Consider the following 23,286-nt stretch of genomic DNA (forward strand, 5'->3'; position numbering starts at 1 on the left):
TCGAAAAAACGGATCCTACGGAAAAGGGCTGTGAAGCTCAGGGGGTTTTGGGGTTTTTGTTTTTTTTTTTTTGGCCGTTTCAAGCCTCTTCAAAACTTCTTTTCGGAGGCTTTTTCCAAAAGTCAAGCAAAAGGAGTTTTAGAAACCCCACGTCCCAGCTCCCAGGGCTGTCTTAATAACAAAAGGTTGATGTAAAATGGGGAAAAAAAGGTCGGTTTGGGGAAGAGACGTGTTATTTATATAAAAAAATCTTTCCAGGAGACTTCAAAACCGCTTTAAGGGAAGAAACACCTTGGGCAAGCCATCAGAGGACGCGCGGCACCGGAGGAAAATCGGATGGGAAGTCCCTCAAAAAGAGACACCGGATCGGGAAGCCGGAATCCCGAGAGGAAGACGGCGGAGCTGTAAGATTTGGCGTGGGATTTGGGGCCTCTTTTTTTTCCCTGAGATGCTTTATGGGATGTGGGAGCTGCTCCATCTCGTGCAAAATTCATTCTCCGGAGCCACAGCCACCTCCACGGCCCCTCGGGCAGCCCCATCCCCTTGGCTTTTCCTTCAGGAGCCTTGGAGCCCCTATTTCAACCCACAGGTGATTCCAGCCCTAACCCCAAACCCAAATCCTAAACCCAGACCCCAAACCAACCCCCCTGACCCAGACCCCTAACACAGATCCTAAATCCTGACCCCTAACCAACCCAGACCCCAAACCAAGCCCCCTAAACCCAGACCCCTAACTGAGATCCTAAAGCCAGACCCCTAACCCAAATCCTAACTGAGATACTAAACCCTGACCCCTACCTGAGATCCTAATCCCAGATCATAAACCCAGACCCTAAACCTAGGCCCTGGACCCCTAACCCAGATCCTAAACCCGGACCCCTAACCAAACCAGACCCCTAACCAAGACCCCTAACCGAGATCCTAAGCCTGGACCCCTAACCCAGGTCCTAAACCCAGACCCCTAACCCAGACCCCTAACCCAGATCCTAAACCCAGATCCTAAACCCAGGTCCTAAACATTGACCCCTAACCAACCCAGACCCCTAAGACAGACCCTAAACATTGACCCCTAACTGAGACCCCTAACCCAGATCCTAAACCCGGACCCCTAACCAAACCAGACCCCTAACCCAGACCCCTAACCGAGATCCTAAACCCGGAGCCCTAACCCAGATCCTAAACCTGGACCCCTAACCCAAATCCTAAACACGGACCCCTAACCAAACCAGACCCGTAACCCAGACCCCTAACCCAGACCCCTAACCCAGATCCTAAACCCAGGTCCTAAACATTGACCCCTAACCAACCCAGAGCCCTAAGACAGACCCTAAACATTAACCCCTAACCCAGACCCCTAACCCAGATCCTAAACCCAGACCCCTAACCTGGATCCTAAATCCGGACCCCTAACCAAACCAGACCCCTAACTGAGACCCCTAACCCAGATCCTAAACCCAGACCCCTAACCAAACCAGACCCCTAACCCAGACCCCTAACCGAGATCCTAAACCCGGACCCCTAACCTGGATCCTAAACCTGGACCCCTAACCAAACCAGACCCCTAACCCAGACCCCTAACCCAGATCCTAAACCCGGACCCCTAACCAAACCAGACCCCTAACCCAGACCCCTAACCCAGATCCTAAACCTGGACCCCTAACCAAACCAGACCCCTAACCCAGACCCCTAACCCAGACCCCTAACCCAGATCCTAAACCCGGACCCCTAAACAAACCAGACCCCTAACCCAGACCCCTAACCCAGATCCTAAACCCGGACCCCTAACCAAACCAGACCCCTAACCCAGACCCCTAACCCAGACCCCTAACCCAGATCCTAAACCCAGGTCCTAAACATTGACCCCTAACCAACCCAGACCCCTAAGATAGACCCTAAACATTGACCCCTAACTGAGACCCCTCACCCAGATCCTAAACCCGGACCCCTAACCAAACCAGACCCCTAACCCAGACCCCTAACCCAGATCCTAAACCCAGGTCCTAAACATTGACCCCTAACCAACCCAGACCCCTAAGACAGACCCTAAACATTGACCCCTAACTGAGACCCCTAACCCAGATCCTAAACCCGGACCCCTAACCAAACCAGACCCCTAACCCAGACCCCTAACCGAGATCCTAAACCCAGACCCCTAACCCAGATCCTAAACCCGGACTCCTAACCAAACCAGACCCCTAACTGAGACTCCTAACCCAGGTCCTAAACATTGACCCCTAACCAATCCAGACCCCTAACCCAGACCCCTAACCCAGATCCTAAACCCGGACCCCTAACTGAGACCCCTAACCCAGATCCTAAACCCAGGTCCTAAACATTGACCCCTAACCAACCCAGACCCCTAAGACAGACCCTAAACATTGACCCCTAACTGAGACCCCTAACCCAGATCCTAAACCCGGACCCCTAACCAACCCAGACCCCTAACCGAGACCCCTAACCGAGATCCTAAACCCAGACCCCTAACCCAGATCCTAAACCCAGGTCCTAAACATTGACCCCTAACCAACCCTGACCCCTAAGACAGACCCTAAACATTAACCCCTAATTGAGACCCCTAACCCAGATCCTAAATCCGGACCCCTAACCGAGATCCTAAACCCGGACCCCTAACCGAGATCCTAAACCCGGACCCCTAACCAAACCAGACCCCTAACCCAGACCCCTAACCGAGATCCTAAACCTGGACCCCTAACCCAGGTCCTAAACCCGGACCCCTAACCCAGATCCTAAACCCGGACCCCTAACTGAGATCCTAATCCCAGATCATAAACCCAGACCCTAAACCTAGACCCCAGACCCCTAACCTGGATCCTAAACCCGGACCCCTAACCAAACCAGACCCCTAACCCAGACCCCTAACCGAGATCCTAAACCTGGACCCGTAACCCAGGTCCTAAACCCAGACCCCTAGCCCAGACCCTAAACCCGGACCCCTAACCCAGCCCCTAAACCCAGCCCCCTAACTGAGTTCCCCAACCCAGCCCTCAACCCCAGCCCCCAACCGCAGCCCCCTCCCCACGCCCTTAACGCAGCCCCTTTCCCAAACCCCAATTCCCCCCCCTAACCCCCCACACCCCTAACTCCCCCCATAACCCCCCAAACCCCAAACCCACCCCATAACCCCCCCTGCCCTTCCCCGGACGGCCCCCAGAGGGCGCCCCCGTCCCCCTCCGGGGCGCTGCGGCGGCCGCTGCCGAGCGCGGCGGGGCCGGGCCCGTCCCCAGCCCCAACCCCAACCCCAATCCCAGCCCCAATCCCAACCCCAGCCCCAACCCACCCCATAGCGGCCCCACCCGGGCCCTCGGGCAGCGCCCGGAGCCGGCGAGGCGCCTCCTTCTCCTTCCCGTTCCCCGTTGAGCCGCCCGGAGCTCCGGCGACCCCATAAGGAGCATCCCCTAAAGGAGCATCCCCCAAAAAAATCCCCCCCCCGGCATCATCTTTTGGGAGCGTCTCCGCGCAAATCCGCCGGGATCGTCCTCCAGGATCGAGCCCCGGGATCAGCCTTTGGGATCGTCTGCGGGATCTGCCTCTAGGATCGTTTCCAGGATCACCCCAAAAGGAGCATCCCCGAGGAGCACCCCAAGGAGCACCCCAAAAGGACCATCCCCAAGGAGCATCCCCAAAAGGAGCATCCCCAAGGATCCCCCTTTAGGATCACCCTTTAGGATCACCCCCCAGGGCTCACCCCCGGGGAGAGACCCCTCCGAAAGCTTCCACCCCAAGGGGTGAACCCCTCTGTGGGGGATCCCCCACCCCTTTTTCCCCAAAAACCCTTTTTCCCAAACCCTTTTTCCCCCCCTCCATGCGCTCCGGCCGCCTCTCCAAGCAGGACCCGGCTCCTCCTGGCTCGCCGGCGGTGGGAGGACCCTGGGAACCCTTTTCCCCTTTTTCCCCTCGACTTCATCCCCCTGCCAGGCTCCGGGACCGGATGCAACTTTTTCCCCTATTCCTCCTTTGCCCTTTTCCCCTCTTCTGAACCCCAAAAAAAGGGTCCGGGAGAGGGGGGGGGGGGGCGCACGGGCGAGCTCCGGCTGCTGAAATATGGAGAGGAGGCTCGGCTGCGCCCGGGTACCCAAACTGGCATCGCTCCTCTTCTCCTGCGCCCTGGCGAGCCTCAAGTTTGGGGTTTTTGGTAAGTCCGAGCCTGCCCCCGAGCCTCCCCTCACCCCAATTTTTCCCCTATTTCTTCCCCGTTTTTCCCCCCAGCCGGAGAGGATGGAAAAAGGAATAAAAAAGGGACGAGGCTGGAGCGAAAAGGGAAAGGTGGAGAAGCGTGGCGAGGAGGTGGCTTCTCCTTCATCCCCTCCATCCCCTTCTTTTTGGGGAAAGGGTTTTTGGAGAGCAAAAAATCCTAAAAAGAAAAAGGATCTTGGAGGGGATGGAGGCGGCGGGGAGTTGGCGAGGAGCAGGGCGCAGAGAGCCGCAAAGCGGCTCCGGGTCCCTGCGGGTGTTTGGGGGCTGCCCCTCTTCCCTTTTTTAAAAATTTATTTCTTTTTGGGGAAAAAACCGGCAAATTTGGGACAGGGGGGAAACGTGGCGGGCTCGGCTCCCTCCTGGAGGAAGGAGGAGAGGGGAACCGGGACCCCAAAAGCGCTCGGGACTGGGAAAGTGCGGCTGGGGAGGCGCCCGGTGCTGGTGGTTTTATGGCTTGGGGCGCCCTAAAACGCTTCGATTTCCCCCAAATCCTCCCCAGGGAGGCTTCGTTTTGGGGGAAAACCTCGTGGCGAGCACAAAAAGCCCCCCCCCGAGCTCCCGCGGTGGGAACAATGGGGACCGAGTCCCCGCGCTCCCAGCGGGGTTTTTGTGGGGCGCCTTATGGGGTCGGCAGCCTTATGGGGTCGGCGGTCACCCCCGGAGGTGCTGCCCGCCTCGCCCCGATGGGTGAATCCTTTGCCTGGCGTGGTTTTTGGGGGGGATTTCGGGAGGGGTTTCTGCGGGGTGCGTGCGCCCCGGGCGGGGATTTGTAGGGTCGGAGTAGGGCGCCGGGAACCGCGGCGCTGCTCTTCCTCCTCGCCACCCCACACGGGCTCGCGGGTTCCTCTGCTGCCGGAGGAGGGGATGGAGGAACGGGGAAGGGGATGGAGAAACGGGGAAGGGGATGGAGGAACGGAAAAGGGGATGGAGCAACGCCACCGGCATTGTTTAGGGCCGTGGGGAAGGAAAAGGGGCCGCGCAGCCCCCAGCCCCCCTCCGGCACGCAGGTGCGCTCATTCTGCAGGCTGGCGTCTTCGCCCTGCGCCCCAAATCCGTCTTTTGGGGCCGAGCGAGCTGCAAAAAGGGGGAAGCTCCCCCCCTCGAGCCGGCCCCAAACCCGCAGGGAGCCCGTCCTGGTAACAAAGGGTTCCCAGGAGGCTGCACAATGGGGCCACCGCCTCTCCTGCGCCGTGCCCTGATCCTATAGTTGCCCCAAGCTCTGAATTTCCCCTCCCCAGGATGCAGAGGTCGGTAAATATCGCACCCATGCTGCTCAAACAGGGAGAGCAAAACCCATGGGATGCCTCCTGCCCTACAACCCCAAATCCGGGCATCCTATAGCCCACCTCGAGCTGGGTTTTAGGGCTTCACACCTGGGCTGGCCCCTTTCCCACCACCAGGCTGCTGGCAGCTCGAGTAACTCCCGGAGCCCTTCCTCGGTTCCTCCGCACGTGGGTTTTTCTCCAGGCGTCCTTTAGAGGGCCTGTCCTGATTTTTAAAAGGGTTTTTTTCTGAGCTCCGCAACGTTTTGGGGTCCCCGCGTGCTGCTGCGGGAAGCCGGCTTAGGGATAGACCAGCGCCTCCGTTCGTGGTGGAAGGACCCTAAGGGACTTCACTAAATGTGAGTAAACACCAAAAAGTTGGCCCCGGCTCGATCTTTTAGGATCTCACCGAACCAAATCTCAAGGATTTGCCGCGCCACATCAGTTGTAGGGACAAGCAGATCTCTAAAGGATCCAACGAGTTGGTTTTTTTGTCCCTGTTCCCTTAAAATTATCAATTTCTGGTGCCGCTTCTGGGGATGAAAAGCAAGTTTGGGCTCCGCCGCAAGGTTCAAGGTGCTCGGGAACCCTTTATTTTATCGGGGTGGGGAGCTTCTGGCATTTGGGATCTGCTCTTTGGGGGTTTTCTACTGTAAGGGAAGCCCGGAAAGCAAGTGGGGTGCAACTTGTGACTTCTTATAAATGCTGCGAGGTGTTCAAAAGATGTCAAAAAGTGTTAAAAATCGTGGCCTGGAGTTGTAGGGAAATGTTGGGTTGTCAAACAGAGGAGCTGAAGGGAGGGTGTCTTTGTAGGAATTACTTTGCCCCTTCCTACAAGCCCCTAAAACTTCGATCCCAGCCCTTCCAAGCCCCTAAAACCTTCCCAGTGCTGAAGACCCCGAGTCGTGGTGGGACCCTCGTCCTCATTGGGGTTCTCATTGTCGTCGTCCTGGTGGCAGACACTTGGGGTCTGAAGGGCTGGTAGAGCTTTTTTATAGGACTTTTAATCCTCTGTTATACCGTAGAAGCTGCTGGACTTGCTGTTGGTGTTGATTTCTTGTAATTCCCTACAAATTATTTCTAAATTTGTAGGAAATGGTGATCTTATCCTGCTTTGGAAGGAAGTTTCCTACAGTTTTCTGCTCAGAAGACTGAAAAAGATTTAGGGGATTTTGACAGGGACCTCCGGACCTTCCTATTTTCTTGTGGTCCACGTGCGTGCTGGGATATTTGGGGTAAGGACACTTAGGTAAAGGCATTGGCTTGGGGTCCCCATAATCTCGTGCAAACCTAATTCATTCATCATTCCCATTAATCCGAAATAAAGGTCATGGGGCGGAGAGATTCGGGATGAAAACGGGTACCCAGCTGCCCACACGGTCCTCTAAACCAGAATAAATCAAATTTTTCCGCAGAATAACTCAAATTTTGGCTCAATCCATCAAAGTTTCACGATTTAAACAGAAAAAGGGAGAAAAGGATTCCCGACTTGAGTAAATCCTCGCTGGCTTCTGCGGGGACGTGTTCACATCACCCAAATCCCCCAAAACGTGACTTTTTGGGGCTCGTTTGCATTCCTCCGAGCTCAAATAAGCAAATTTGGAGCGAAAACTTGGAGCTTGCCTCCCGAAACGGGCACGCTGGCTCCGAGCCCAAATCCCAAATTCCAAATCCAAAATCTCAAATCCCAAATCCCAAATCCCAAAGCCCAAATCTCAAATCCCAAATCCCAAATCCCAAATCCCTTGGCACGGCCACCACGTCGCAAGTTGGTTTTGCGCATCGGGGTTGGAATCCCCAAATAATACTCCGTTTTTTTATTTTTTTTTAATTAATTTTTGTTTTCCTCGCACTCCTTATATAAGTTGAACCCGCCGTGATGACGAATCCTTCGAGGACCGTGGAGCGAGGCCGGTACAAATCGCTCAAGGTCCCCCGGGGGAAGTGGAAGAAGTAAGTCAAGAAGTTTCATCCCGAGGGCTTCTCCTTGGCTCAGCTGTAGGGCTAAAGGTGATCTCTATTTTAGGATCTAGGGGTCAGGGTTTAGGATCTTTGGCTCATCTGTAGGTCCGGTGATCGAGGTCCTGGTGCTAAGGACCCCTTGTAGGAAGAGTTTTGTTGAAAAATGGAAATCCCAAGTGCTCTGCCGTAAGATTATTTCTCTTTTCCTTATCTTTCCTGCCCTAAAAGTGTCCCGAAATACCGATTCCTCTTCTCAGGTTGGTTTGTTATTGGTAGGGGTACGGTGATCATAATATCCTTTGGACTCGTGCGAATCAGAAATTGAGGCGGTTTCGGTAAAAATAACTTTTAAAGGCAAAACTCAACGTCTTCGGCTGGAGAAGGAAAGGGGGAAAGGGGAAGGGAAGGATGAATCCGCAGGACTTATCTCTAGGAGGTAGGGATGGAAGCACCCGAGGCTGATTTTTGTGCACGAATGTCCGAAAAAAGGGGCAGAGGAAAAGCAGAGGCTGGCAGAAAGTTCCCAATATTCCCCTAAACCCAAAGTATTTTCCATCAAAAGTGTGGCAACGAGGAAGGCAAGTGATGGAGGACTTGAATTTCACAGCTAAAGGGTCCTTTTCTTTGGTGTGAGAGGTTCTCACGTGATTCAACTTCTCCTATTTCTCTTCCAAGCCTCAGAGACCTCACTGGGACCTTCCCCTCTCCTTAAACCCCATTAAACCGAGGCCGTACCCGATGCAATATTCATGCCCTCTGCTCCTCAGCTCGGCTTTAAATCCTGCAACTTTTACACCCGTAAAAAAACGCAAATGAAACCGGAATATTTACAGATCGCTGCAAACCGCCAAGCATCTCCTTCCCGATTCCTCCGGGGTAAGCGCCAAAGGGATATTTTAGATTTTTTTTCCCCTCGGCCGGCGTGTTGCCGCGGGATGCTTGGGTTCGTGGTTTAATTGGGCGGAAATTTGGGCATGGATGAAGGCCGGGAAGGTGTTTTCCAACCGAGGGAAGTCAGGCAGGGCAGGGCAGGTTTCCTTTCCTCGTTGGCCGTGTCATTGTGCTCAGATTTTGTCAGCCAAACCCGAATATTTCTCTCTTTCTTAAAACAAATTCCAGCTGCTGCTGCACAAAACCTTCTCCTTTTCGGCTCTTGGCCTCCGAGCTTTATTTCTGCCTGACAATCAAGATAAAGTTGATTTTCTGCTGAGAACAAAGTGTTACGAAGAGAATCCATTTCTCTCTTCTGGGGTGAGATGAATGCAATTTTTTTTTTAAAGGCTGAATTTGGAAGGCGATAAACACCAAGCGAGGGAAAGAAAAGGAGGGAGACGCATTCAAAATCAGCTCACACACCTCGTGCTTTCTGCTGTTACGACTTCGGATCGGCTTATAAAGAGCAGCCGGGATGGGGACAGATGTTGGAAGCGTGATTGACATCCTCCAGCTCCTTTTCTCCCCAGGTTTTCCCCGGAGAGGTGGGCAGGACGCAGCCAGCTCTTTTCCAAAGCCACCTGCTTGCGTGGACGGGCGATGGAGAGGATTAAAAGTGGCACCAGCGGCCTCCAGGAGCACCGTCAGGCTGTGGCTACGAATTTCCAAAGCCAGGGGAGCTCTGGGTTGCTTCCCAGCTTGTCAAGAAGGCAAGGTGTGCGCAGGAAAAAAAAAGCAACGAGGAGAGGAAAGAAAGGCTGGGAACGCTGCGAGAAACGCCTCGGATGCGGGTGATTTCGGGCTTGCCCACATGATAAGATAAACGGGATGAAGAACCGTTTCCTAAAGAAAATTGGTGACTTTAAGCCATTTTTTCATCATTTAAAACTCAACCAGATAATGGTGAAATGACGTCCCAGATCACTGGGTGAGGTTTCCCCGCCTTGCACGGACGCGGCACCTCGTGCGCGAAGGGCTGGGACCCGGTGCCACGCAATTAGTGGGGTTGCTGAAAGATTCAAGTAACATTCCAGCTTTGCCAAGGTATTCAGGATATTTTTAATTATTTTTTCGGGATGCTCTGTGATTCTGTAGTGCTTAGGTCCCTAAATCTCGTCCCTAATCCCTAAGATCTTGCAGGTTCAGTGCCTCCACTTCCCAGTGGCTTGGAGCCCTGCGCTCCTTGGAAACCTCGCCAAAACTTCCCGAAAAGGGAGCAAAGGGTGAGTTTGGAGAGCTGGAGATCCCAAGGGGTGTGCGAGACCCTCGGACAAGCCGTGAGCTGCTGATGTTGGTGCTTGCTTTGCTGGGAAGTGCTTTGCCAGCCCGAACTTTTATTGTACGGGCTTTGAAACACTCCGAGCAATAATCATAATAATAATAATAACGCTTGGTGTCTCGGCAGCAGCTCTTGCACACAAAGAACGGAAAATACTTTAGGGGAATTTTCAAAGGGTGTGCGACAGTAAATCAAACCCAGCTGTCCTACTGCTACTTGTGCCTATCAGAAATTCAGAAAACAGACCCCAGCCTGTATTTTGCAGATAAAGACATCGAGCAAAGGGTCCGGATATTGCCCTGAATTAGTGGCTAGCATCAACTCCACTTTGCCGGTTTAACAACAATACCGAGCATTCTCTAAAATGATTTTTTTTTGGTTGAATTTATCCTTTTCTTTCTTTTTTTTTCCCCTTTTTTTTATTTACAAGCCATTTCTCCTGCGTTTCTGCCTAATTGTCGCGCAATGTCACACCCCTTTCCCCGGCACCGTTCTGCCTGCTGATCTTCACTGTAATTATATTTTGCACTTCAATAATAGGCTGCAGTCAAGATTTCAAAGAGTTTTCACAAAAGCCGGGTGAAATTTGCTCGCCGCAGCCTCGGGAAGCCGCACGTGACGTGCCCCGAAGGCGGAGGTGAGTTACGAGATACGGGAAATACGGGAGCGAGCCCTTTCCAGGCACCCCTGGACATTTCACAGGGGTTATTTCTCCCTTTCCCTTTTCCACCGTCAGGGAAATAGGGTCTTGAAGGCCACTTTTGGCTGCCGGGAGCTCATACCCATCCTTTCTTCCTTCATGGCCAACCGTTGACCGTGAAAGGAGCATGGTCAACTGATGGAGACCCCGCGAACCATCCTAAGAAAGCCACAGGTGTGTTTTTCTCCCTTTTTTTGACTGTAACACCCATCTGTAGGTATTCCTTGCTGGTCTGCCCCATGGGGTTTTACAGCAGAGGGGTCCCAGACCTCTTTCCTTCCACCCAATTTGTCCGTGGCCCTGGGCTCTTCTCCGTTGGCTCGCCCCAAAACGACTCGCTCGCCCTCTGTTCCAACTTCCAGTCCCTTCTGTCAGACAAATTTCTCTTTCGTCTTATATTTGACATCCCGAAGTCTCCACAGGAGCACTTCGCCGAAGACGAACCGTCCGTTCCCAAATAAATAACCGGGGTAACTCCGAGCCTCTTCGGAGGACCGGCGGACTTGCCTTAAAATAGTAATAGGGACGGGGAAATAATTCAATGTGGCAGAGTTAAGGTGTGATAAAACATTTATTCCCTCGCACATGACAAGAAAAAATGTGTTTATGTTTATGTGGCAGCCCAAGATTTATGGGGTCATTAACTATTCATTTCCCTGGCTTTAGCTGCGTGGGGCTCCGAGGTGATGTGATAGATAAGGGCGTTGCTTTCGCTTAGCAGCCTTAAAAGTTGGGTTTTCATTTCTCTCAACGGCCTTTTGGGGGCATTGGGCTTTATGAAAGGCTCGTTTACTACCTGGAGGAGAGATTAAACCTGCCTGGCATGGATCCTATCTCCCCGAGGACCTGCAGCGAGGGCGCTGGGGCCCCGACCCCGTCCCACTGCGAGCAGCCCCGCTCTTTTCCCTTCTCCAGGCATCCGGTGTCCCCATCATTTTTCCTCCTTCCTTTGAACTTCCCATCATTTTTCCTCCTTCCTTTGAACTTCCCAACATCCCATGACCCTCATCCTTCTTCACGTGCCTTTCTACCCCATGATGCGCCCCGATTGTGGCCGGCGGGTGAGGTTTTCACCCCAAAGACGGGCTGTAGGGGCAAGGAGGCACTTGTATGGCTGGAGACGTCTTAAATGTAGCCCGGACCTAACTAATGCATTCACTGCTAATTCAATAATGCATTTCACACCCCAGAAGTGCTTTTTTTGTCAGCATTTAGCCTCAGCACCTGCTCTCCGAAAAGAAGGCCTCTTTAATGTGTGTTTTATGGCAGCGAGCGAGAAGGCGTTATTATTTAGAAACCCCTCCGTCGGTACACATTAAATTGGGACTTAGTCATGGGCAATTAGCAAGCATTGACCCACGCGATGATTTATCCCGGATCTCGCGAGCTAAAACTCGGCATTTCCCTCAGCTTTTATCATTTAAAAATGATAAATTTTTGGAATTTATGGAAAGCTTGTAGTAAAAAGGAAGAATTTCCGCGGCGCGATGAATTGCGACGAAACCAATTCAATGACACCAAATGCAACCAAATCCGGGGAGGTGACGTTGTTCCAGTCCCGATATTTCAGACCCAACGGGAGGGGAGAAAATCCAGGTGAGCTCTCGCTTCTCCATCACTCGATCAGACGGTCAATAGGCAGAGCGCTCGGAGCGTGTTAGGAAAATATTGTGGTTTGGTCGTCCTACCCGTGAAAACGGGCGCGGGGACATCATTTGCACTCGATGCCTTGTGCTGTCTGGCAGTGAACTCGCAGGAAATGAGATGGAAAAACAACGGAGATGGATTTTATCCACTTATCTGTTTATTTATTTATTAGTTTATTGGCATTCGGCACAAGAACAGGGATGAAACCAGTCTGGAAGAGCGGCGATCTCTCCTCCCGTGGCCGTCAGTGAGGATGTGAGGTTCTCAATATTTGCTCTTCACTTTCATGACTGCAATCCCGAAATTCCTCTCCGGTCACGTAAATGGCCCGTCCCTCTTTATATTCTTCTCATTTCCTATCTTGTTGAGCTGAAACCTGTGGGTTTCAGGAGCAAAGGGCAAGGAAGCGTAGATGCCGTGCTCTCCGTGTCTCCCCGCTGAACCGTTTTGGATATAAACTTTCTCCTTTGAACTACAGCTGGAATAAATATTGGCCTCGGCTTACACCTCGGTGAGAAATTTTCCATCCAGGTTGAACATAATCCTTAAAAATAATCTCTATATATGTGTATATTGAGGTGTCTTTTTGTATTCTTGCTTCACACCAGTCCAGAGCATGTCGGGTCAGCGGGGTTGCCTTCAACATCATATCGTGGGCAGATCTTGGTGCCAATTTCTTTGCAGGATCGTGCATTTTAAGCCCAAATTGATTTTTCTGTGATTTTCTTTGAATTTCTGTGATTTTTCCTGGGTGTTTTCTTTTATTGGGCATGGTGCTCCTCAAAGGCAGCAGTGCACAGTGATAAAATATTGGAAATTATCTCTGGGGTGTTTCACGTTTTCTATTTTGATTGTCTCTCTCCCAACTTCGTGTTAATGAGACTGCCTTAAAAATTATAGGTTTGTTCTTACAAATAACTGCTGTGGATACCCCAAGGATATGCCAAACGTGTCGGAAGGCTGGAAAAAACCTGAGGAATATGGGAAGCACCCAGGTAGCATTAAATTCGGGTCTTTTTTCTGGTGTTGGCAGCCGGTCCTGCTCCTCCTGGACAGGACCTCCCTAAAATCCATGACTTTGGGGGGTTACATCCGAGACGTGGAACTCAATATTAGGGGCAGCCCGGGAGGAGCCCCGAGTTTGCATCCCTACTGCCGAGCCCGTTCAACCCTTTATAACACTTTTTTTTTTGTTGTTTTTAGGTGTGGTGGTTCTTTATTTCAGCCTGCCTCTTGAACTTTGTAAAGGTTACCTAATCCGTTGCTGATTAAATATGTGATTGCAGCTCCTGATTCCGTGTGCGCGCGCGCGGGATTGTTTGGGAATAATCTAGCGGCGGTGGCGAGGTGCCCAGAAATCGGGACAAATGGGGTTTTACGTGGAAAACCTGCCTGACAGAAGAGGATTTCAGCTGCAGCTGAAGAGTAAATTAAGAAGGGTTGGTGCATCCTCGGCTGCCTGAGCGCTCGGATGTAACAGGAGCTCTCAGAAGTGCCCCGTTTTTGCCGTCTTTGCGAGCAAAGCCGCAAAAACCAAGTAGGGAGAAATTTGAGCCCTGAATCCCAACGTGTTTCATGGCTGTGGGGGCCTGGTGATGCCCCTTGGCTCCTCCGTGTCCTTGGTGGGGTGAAGCCGCCAAGTTTTGGGTTTGGTTTTTGGGTTTTGATGGGCTGGGCTCTGCGGGGCGCATGGTCACAGGGCTCGCAGCCGGTGCTGCCGGCCACGAGTTGGTCCCAAGCAGGACTAATTCCAGGGCTTGTTCTGCACAGAAGGGATTTAAGCCCTATTGGCAGAGCTGACTTTTATCTCTGATTTAGTCCCGCATAAAATAATTGCGTTGAAAAAGGACTCAGCAGGCTGCTGTCATCAAACCCTTTTGAAAGGTCTGTTCCGTTTGATATCGCCCTTCGTTTTTTTTTGTGTGTTTTTTTTTTAAGCGCCATCAAACAAAAAGACGAAAAAGGAAAAGAAGAAAGGAGTTGATAAGAGGCAAGTGCAGGCGAGCGGACCCATGCCCCCCGCGGCTCAGATGCGGGGTGGGGGCACCCCGTGGCTCTCAGCACGGCGCGTCCCAGCCCTACAAGGCAGGTGCTGACCCATGGCATGGAGCCATGAGGAGGAGTAGGGTTTGCCAAGAACGAGCTTGGTTTGCCTTTCTTTCTGTCTGTTTTCATTCATTTATTAAGAGGACGTTGCCAAAACACCGCTGAACACGGTTCTGGGTGGCTCTTCCATGGGCTGTGGGGTGGATGTGCCCACGTGGAGCATCTTGCACCGCCGTGGTCCCGTTGCGCTCGCGTACGAAGCTTCCCAGGCGGCAGACTCAGCCGTAGGAGGTTTCTCACCCGAGCTTGTATCAAAATCAGAGATCTGAGTGCTGAAAATTGGAAAGATATCCTGGGTTAGACGTTTCCCAGAGCATGGGGAGAGGAGGGATTGTGCTGCTTAGGGCAGGGGAAGGAAACCAGGACCGAGAAGCTTGGCACTAGGTTTTTCCTTTTCTCCTCCTTTCTTTCTTTGCATTTTCTCCTCGAAATCCAATATGAGATGTTAATTCCTTCCCGATTGTCCGTATTGGCTCCTTCTTGACGGGCTCACTGCTTGCCTAAAAGTTTCCCTGCTACTTCCATCATCTGCTTACAAATACGAGAGTAAATGTGTGCTTTAAGGTGATGATCTTGGATTTACGGTGCTTGACTTGCTGAACACGACAGGCTCCCTTCGCCTTTCCTTCTCCCCTGCCTTTCTTCCCCTGCGGATCTGTCGGGTTTTTCATCCTTGCTGTTGGTTCCCAGCCATCTGGCCCCGTGGCTGTCTTTACGTTTTTTTCTTTTCCCAAATGTCATCTCATCTGCTGTAAAAAAAATTTAAAAAAAAAGGCATACAGCATCTGAATATTTCCAATTGGGATGGCTGGTGGCTGGGTGATCTCAGAGCTGCCCCGTTCTTTGCTTTGGGCCGCATCCATGACCTGTGATGATGTCTCGGGATCTCCAGGAGGGAAAACGATCTGCGAAGTGATCATCGTGCTTTGAAATGGAAAATTGAGCTGGAAGAGACCAAAACCTCAAACATTTCTGCCCGATAGCGCGGCGCCGCGCTCATGGGCATGAGGAGGGACGAGCAGCACCCTAAAGGATAGAGGTAGGAGCCCACAACAGCCAAATTTCAATCAGCTTGGGAAAAAAATAGGCTTAAAACCGTAGTAAGTATCGAATAAGACTGAGCCGTATCCAAAGGAGATAATGACTTGTGTGGTTCTGTAACGAGCACAAATATTTTTCAACATTGTCATGTTAATGGGAGGCTCGCAAGCCCAGCTCGGTAAATACGGAGGACAAAACATGAGGCGTAGCTTGAAGGTCATGAATATGCACGGAGAGAGATGCAGAAATATTAATATGCTGCGGTTGGCTTTCAAAGTACGCAGATAAAGCCCAGGAAGAGAGAGAAACAAAGAAGATAACAAAGCTACTGCCGAGTCCATCTGTTACACAAACCAAAATCATCACAAAAACATGGATGTGAAGTCGCGGTGTTCTTTATAAAACAGAAGAATATACCCTGATAAGCACCAAAATCTGGAATTAAGCTATTGAATCAGCTCTTAATGCTACCATGAGGTCAGTTTGTTCGCTTCCCATTTTTTTTTTCTTTGACGTGATGTTTTTAGGCAGCTTGGACTTGCAAGGAGGAAAAAAACCTGTTGCTCTACGGTACGATTGAGAGTGGGAGGAGATATAGACATGCTATGCAGATTCAAATAATTAAATAAATATTCACTATTAGCACTGTGATGTGAAACGAGGGAAAGCAGCCTCTCCACATCCTCTTCCCCTTGTGGCTTTGCTGTCCTGCACGCGCTTCGTATTGCTTTTGCACGAAACGGTTCTGTCTGCACGTTAATTCCCTATCCGGAGTTCGGGATCAAATCCTGAAATTTCTCAAGAGTCGAGCAAAAATCCTCTGGACCGGTGGCTTTGATACATAAACACGCCCCACCGAAATGAGGGCTGTTAAAAGGCCGGGTTTAGATAAGGCCGGCTTTAATTTTTCCGAGCCCTCTCCCAAGGGCAGCGATCAATTAAACCTGGCTGAATTGAGGGGATTGGGGCTTTTTTTAGAATCCCACCTTATGCAATCTCATCCGCGGGCACCTCGTGCCTCCCTCCGCCGGCAGCTCTGGGGTGCTCAGGCATCTCCTCCTCGGGATCCGGGATTTGTTTTAAATTTGCCCTCTGATCCCATTAAGAAGCAGCGGCGTCTCGTATTTGTATACACACGTCGTTTATAGATTGCTTTGTTTGAACTTCTTTTATAGATCGATTTCTTCGAATTTCGCTCCTGCACCTCTCGTGCCCACCAAGCCCCCAAGCGTGCCCTGGTTTTACGCAGGCTGCGGGGATTTTTGGGGCCAGAAGGCCGGAGATCGATGTAAGGGTTGTTTTTTTAATCATTCTGGCAGCTTCTGCAGTCCCAAGTGCAGTCCCCAAGGAGCAGTGACTTGGTCACAGCCTTAAGGATGGGAATGCAAAAATTCACAACTTTTTCTATAACTCCCGTTTGCGCCGTCATTGCGCAATTTCTGTTTTGGTTCGCTTCCTTCTGCGCTTTCTGATGGTGTTTCTCGGGACCTTCGTTAAAACGAGTGCTGCTTATTGAGCTCTTTTCGAGGCTTTTCTTTTCATTGGCTGCCGCCCATTGATTTTCTTACATTAAAAATTAAGGAATGAATCTCATTGCGGTCTCAGCTCTGTCTGGCGTTCGGCTCTGAAATTGCCGGCGGAGTACGACCGTGCTCTTGAAGCGCGCTTTGGGCTTTTCCTTGAGATTAGATCTGTGATACGAGTCAAATTCTCGGTGGCTGGTGGACTTCAGCAGCACATTTGGGGCTTGTTTTAATCAAAGAGCTCTTGGTTTCAGGCAAAACCTCGGGGAAGCTACGCTGCCTTGGCCAAGGGAGTGGTGGTTGAGCTTGGGGCCATGGGTCCGGGGTGTTGTGTGCCTGTTTGCCCATCCATCCTTGGGATCAGGACACTTCGATTGATTACCTCTCCACACCTCGATTGATTACCTCTCCACACCTCGATTGATTGCCTCTCCTCCAACTGTTTGAGGATCCCAGACCTACGTTCGCCAACGGGAGCACGGAACACCTCTACCGGTGTAGCAACACAGCAAGGTACATAAAGACAAGACGTGGATCATCTTGTAGGCAGCCACCAGCTGTGAGTGGATAATTTATCTTTAAAAAATGAATAATTCCAGCCGAGAAAGGAGCAAGACCCCATTGGGAGCATCCCTTGCTGCTTTAATCCCTGACCTCCATCCAGCGCCCAGCTCCCACTGCTCCTCGATGCTCTCGCCGTGAATCTTCTTTTCCAGGGAAGCTGGCTGAAGGATTTCCTTCACGTCTTAGGAGACAAACAGAGGAATCTTTCACACTGCTGATCTGGAACCAGCAGAAAAACCCTCTCCAAATCTCCCTGCTGCTCATTCCGCTCACGTCCCCGCGGCTCGATTGTCTCCCCTCGTGCCTTGGCACACATCTTTACTTCTTCCTTGGCCTTGCATTCTCAACGCTCCCTTCCTTATCTCTCTTTTTTATCCACGTTCACTTATCTTTTGTCCTCTATCCACAGACCGTCAGCCTTCCCCGAGCCTTACCACAACCCAGCGTGCCTCCCCGCATAGTTATTAGCCAGCTCCTTTTTCTGCTCGCTTAACACCCCGAGCCTTATTTAGTGGAGTCATTGTGCGGGGCCTCATCTCGGCAGAAATTGCTTTAATTAAACAGCTCGCCGCCGTTCCTCGTTTTGGCTTCAGGTGCCTTTTGTATTTAGCAAAATTGGCGGGGAAAATAAACCTCAGCTAGCCTGCAGATAAGCTTCGCTTCCTTACTTTGAGTTATTTTACTATTTTTTTTTTCTTCTCAAAAACAAAAAGAGCTTCAGAAACACCCCGGATTATAAAGGAAATAAAAGTGCCGGTTGGAAATGATCTTGTCCTCCCGTGGACGTCAATCCTTCCATAAATAACCAATTTTTCAGCCCACTTTGATGATGCAGAAGGATGTAGGACTCAACAAGAGTTGGGACAAGTCAACGTTTCGTTTCCCTTCAACCTTCAGTTGGGCTCCAAGTGGAAGAGTCAACGCAAAAACCGTTGCCATAAAAAGGCAAAAAAAACCAAAAACAACACCAAAAACACCCGGAGGAAGATTTTTTCCCCAAATATTTCGGTAGAGTGCTTGCTTTGTGGTTCAGCTGCCTTCTCCTGCTGGAAAGGATGCGAAGACCTGGCTCTGTCCTGCTGGGAGGACGCCCTAATTGCCAACCCGAGGAGCTGAGGCTGGGGCTGAGCTCTCCCCGGCTCGTTTTATGATGTTCTAGCTATATAAACTATTACACAGCAAGAAAAAGAAACACCAAACCTGGCAGGTTATTTATGTGTCTAAAAATACTTCTCATTTCCTCTTTGACATCTCACTCGCTCCGTTTTTAGCTGGTTTCGGTCTCCGCTCTCCACTTTTTGACCTCTGCAAGAGCACTTTCATTGCTGGTCCAGCTGCAAAGTGGGGACTTATCTTCTTATCCCATCTTATTAATTCTTGTCCTGAGGTGCTTATTTAACCAGACAGCTCTGGACACCCTTGCCAAAAGTATTTTCTCCTTTGTTTGCCTGCGATGTACATTCCAGACAGCGTTTGCACTTGGCATTTAAATTCCAGCGCTGCCTCCAGTGAAGTTCACAAGATCTTTAAGGGCATTTAAACTTGACAGACAGAAGGAAGGCTGTCTCCATCGTGTTTTTTGTAGTGTTTCCTCTCAAGGAAAGAGCTTTCTCCTGCAAAGATTTCCAGAACAGCTGCAACCAGGGGAGAGAAAACTATCAAGGTGTTGTTGGAGGCTGATAGGGAAGATGAATTTGGCAGGGTCTTGGGAGTCTACGTTGTCTAAGATGCTGAAAAGGTTGTGTTTTTTTTTTTTTTCTTTTTCTTTTTTCTTTTTTCCCTCTGCTCTTCCTGGTCGGGCGTATACATTTGTGGAAGGAAAAGGCTCTGGTTGGGGCATCGGAGGCTTTGATTTTATTTATTGATTGATTTATTTCTTCTAGATCCATTGGGGTCATCAGAAAGGGTCATAATAAAGTCGCGTAACCGTCAAACAGTTTTCTTTTTTTTTTTAATTCCTTCTCCGTTGCTCTTCAGTGGCATGGTTTTGCTTCAATGGGGTGGTTTCCCATCCCTCAGACCACAACCTCGATGTTTTTCCAGCCAGAGAAGAAAATACAGGGGATGTTGCACTGATTTGGGTCCTATATCCCAACCAGCTATAGGGCTGTACTTTATATTCCACATCTTCATTTTCCAATTGCCTATTTGGCTGAGAAACGGCGTCTTTGGACGCTCCTCTTCCTCTGTAATATATTTTACATCCTGATAAATAGGAGATCGAGGAGCTGCTGCCTCTTTTCTGTCCCTGGTGGTGCTTGGGTGGCTACGTGAGACTCACTTGTCCCGTGAGCGCCGCTTTGCCGCCCGCTGAAAATTACTAATTGTTAGCCTTGTGCATCGCCTCCTTCGAGGGTGTCTCCACTTTATCCCATTCCATCACGTCCCCGATGATGCTAGCTGTCACAGAAAGGCTCGCAGAAAGGCTGGCCGTGGCTCTCCAGGATCACAAGGATGCTTTTCAGCTGCGCCCCCCCCCCCGCCTTGCATCTGACGGCTCCGAGCCGTGCACAATCTCTGCCCTTGTCTCCTTGCTGCTTGTTTTTGGAAGGGCGTCAGCGAATTCGGACGGGGCTGCTACACAGACAGTGACTCCTTCTGAGGCTGGATCACAAGCCTCAATTCACCCCCGCTGCCCAAGCTGCTCCCCCCGGCTCTTTGGTGCCGCAGGACCTGCTCCTCGCGGTGCTCAGGGCTTGGTGCGGCGCTTTGTCCTCATCTTGCCTGGCATTTTTGGGGTTACGGTGGGATATTTAGGATCCTTTTCTCTCCCTGCCAGGATATTTAGGATCCTTTTCTCTCTCTGCCTCCTTGGCGCATCATCGGGATGTTTTCTATCCATCCCCAAATTTCAAGTGTGGCGTACCTTACTAACCTAACGCACACATTTCCCTTTGAATGGGAAAAAAAATAAAAACCTTTTAAAGCCATTATTATCTATAATAATACTATAGACTACCCAGCATTGCGTTTTTCCTCCAAATACTTCCAGGTTTTGCAGGGACCCTGTGTTACCCCTTCCCACCCGCCCCCGAGCAGCTTTGCCTTGGCAACTTGGGATTATTTCGGCTGCTGTTGGGCACAGCCCCGGCTCATCCCACCCACTCCTCTCCAGGCTGAGCTCAGAAAAGGGACTGTCTGCCCTTTTCCGTCGTCATCTCGGTGTCAAGTAGCAACGTTGATGCTTTTCAAGTCTTTGCCTGTAATCTGCTAACCTGCTTCCCCTGCCCACGTCTCCGATCGCTGCTCCGACAGTTGTCTGCCAGCCCATTGCTGCTCTGCTCAGGGTCCTTCTCCAAACTCTGCTCTCCATCCCTGAGTCCCTCTTGGTAGGAAAAAACATCTCTGCTTCTCAAGGTTGTTTTGCAGAGCATCCATTGCTCTCCTGGATGGGGAAAGATTTGTTTCCAACAGGTAGAAAAGAAGAGAAAAGCCCCGGATTGGCGCGTCCCCGTTCTCTCCATCTCCTTGCTCCCGCTAGGTAGGATCACAGGAGAGGCCAGAGCAGCTTCCGAGCACCGTGATGCCAGCAAATCTTTTCCCTGGGACTCTGCAGAGTGAGTTATTCTCAGCCTTGCACCTCTGGCGTTGGAGGGAAGTTCCCATTCATCGCCGTAATGCCAGCAATCCGCTCGCTGCCTGCCTCCTCTTGGGCGACGCTTTCTTTCGAGGTTGACGCTTGCCATTTCCCCGCGATCCGGCTTCTTTGGGCTTCTGTAGGCACATTATCTAAAACGAGAGGTAGTGTCTCGGCGAGGTACGAGAGCTATTCCATTTTCCCATCTCTGATTGCCGTCCCGGCCCCCCAGCCCACCCTTTCTCCTGCAGCTTTCAATGCGCTGCTCGCACCGCCACCCGAGGAGCTCTTGTCAAAAGGAGATCCGGGGATAATACAAAGCAGAGGCTTGCCTTTTTCTTTGCCAGGCTAAACCCGGTCCTTTGTTGGGGTAGGGATGTGAACTGCTCCCGAGAATCAAACGGCTTCGTCGAATAATAAAGAGCAGAGGGAATAATAAAGATACAGAGGGAATTTGGGCCGTTTCATCTGCTCCTCCCTACCTGTCAGTGCAGGTTTTTTTCTCTATTGTGTTTTTTTATTTTTTTTTTTCATGTGCCTTTGTGGTGTGCCATCCAATTCAGCCCTGGCTGTCCCAGGCATTAATGCTCTCCCCTCCTGCCTCGTTACGTGCCCAGGGGATGCTGGCTGTGCTGGGGCTCCCCTTCCTTCGCTAAAACCCGCCCATTTATGTCCAAGAAATCATTTCTTTTAGGTAGAAGAAACCCCGAGAGCGCCTTTGAGCTGTTTTAAAATTTTATTAAATGGCAATGTTCCAACTAAGCAGGGTTATATTAAGATCAAAGTTCAAGGTTTGTTTGCTCTTGGTGATCCACGGGTCGGTGTTCGGGCACGGGGCGGGCTTCGTGCATCCCTGCGCCGTGGCACCATGGTGAGATGTTGTTTTAATGAGGGGATTTATTAATTCCCTCATAGCGGATAGGCAATGGCAGCTCTCACCCAGAGAGCTCTGGAAATGAACCACAAAGAGGCAAAATTAAAAGTCAAAGTGAGAAAGGAGGCTCTCTGAAATCCGGGCTTGGAGTGAGGAGCGCTTGACTTGGGCAGAGAAAAGATTCGTGAATTGTTGCTAACAGCCCCAGCAGCCTTCCTTTACTTCGACTTACCAAGGGCTGAGATAAAAGAATTAAATGAAAGATCCGGCTTTTCTCAAAGCCTTCTAATCTTATGTTTTATGCATCTTTCTTTACGTTTGATATTACGGTGAATTACGTTTGTTAACCCCCCGAGAGAAAGGTTAAAACACTTGTTGTGTTTTTTTTTTTTTTCTTTTCTTTTTTTTTTTTTTTCCCTCCTCTAAAATAACAGATAACATTAAATTATTTTTTTTTTCCTCTGATTTATGTGTTCCCGAACCTCAGATCATATATTTATGAGGCATCTTGTATATCCATCAAAGGATTCTTTATGGGCTTTATTTTGAACTCCTGACCACTCTTTACGGTGCTGCTAAAAATATTTGATGGCTGCCTTTTGAGCTGAGAGCCTGATTGCAATCAGCTAAAAGCAACGTGCGTTTTATCCCAACAACCCCCAAACAGACACAGATACACCCCAAAAAGCCCAGGAATATGAGCTTTTATGCCAAGTCCCCCGTTTATTGGGAAACCCGATTAAACCGTCTTGAGCTTTTCACTCTTTGATGCTAGAGCGTTGTTTAAATGCAATAATCTATCCCGTCTAAGTGTGGCCAACTAAATAATGTCTAGGTTCAAGCTTTGGTGGAAGTTTTGGCACGACCATTATCATTTCTGAATAAATAGTGGGGTTTTGAACAGATCCCTGCTAGATGATGGCTCGTTAGGCGAAGCTGATTGCAGTGAGTTAACGGGAGGAGAGCAAATGCCTGCACATGGAAACACACGACCTAAATTAAGATTACTACAGAAGTACGAGTAGTAGGGCAAGACATTTGAGGAATTTTGAAGGAGCGAGTCCTTAGCAGCAGCTTCATGCACCCCTACCAAGGAAAGGCTGGTAAAAGCTTGAAATTAGCTTAACTCTTCTCCACGTTGCCAAATTTCGTTTCGAAATTTGGAAGGAAGTGGAAAAACTGCACTCGTGCTCGGAGGCTGTGATGATGAGATCTGTAAAAAAATGTCTTTTTTTTTGCTTTTTTGGGATTTAAGATTCTCTCCATCGGTTTGAAAAACCTTATTTCGGAGGAAGCGGAGTCCTTCCACGAAAGACTTTCTCCCCCCTGGAAATTACGTTTTTTAAAGAATAGAAAAATAATGAAGGAGCCTGACTATGGATATCTTCCTCGGGTTCGTGATTGCACCGGTGAAGGGCTAACACGCGTGCCTTGAGATCAAGTTGGTGTTGACTGCTCTTGAGACGAAACTGGTTTTGATGTTTCGACTCCCTTTCCATGCTGAAAACGGTATTTTCTTTTAATACATTTAGAGTTCATCTCAATTAAAAAGACACCATGGGTGGTTGGAGATGTTACGGCGAGGTGGCGGCTCGAAGCGGCG

General features: G+C 50.4%; 1 protein-coding gene across 1 annotated transcript in view; it reads left to right on the forward strand.

The window, feature by feature from the left end:
• The first annotated feature begins 3,307 nt into the window (after nt 1–3,307).
• The window catches only part of DCC (DCC netrin 1 receptor), a 347,209-nt gene continuing 327,230 nt past the window's right edge, over nt 3,308–23,286 (forward strand). Inside the window, exon 1 of the mRNA XM_068665177.1 lies at nt 3,308–4,153. Coding sequence (XP_068521278.1) covers nt 4,063–4,153 — 91 coding nt within the window. The 5' untranslated portion in view covers nt 3,308–4,062. The remainder of the gene's footprint in view (nt 4,154–23,286) is intronic.

This window comes from Anas acuta, chromosome W (assembly GCF_963932015.1).
Source record: "Anas acuta chromosome W, bAnaAcu1.1, whole genome shotgun sequence".
In the NCBI taxonomy this organism is placed as follows: domain Eukaryota; kingdom Metazoa; phylum Chordata; class Aves; order Anseriformes; family Anatidae; genus Anas; species Anas acuta.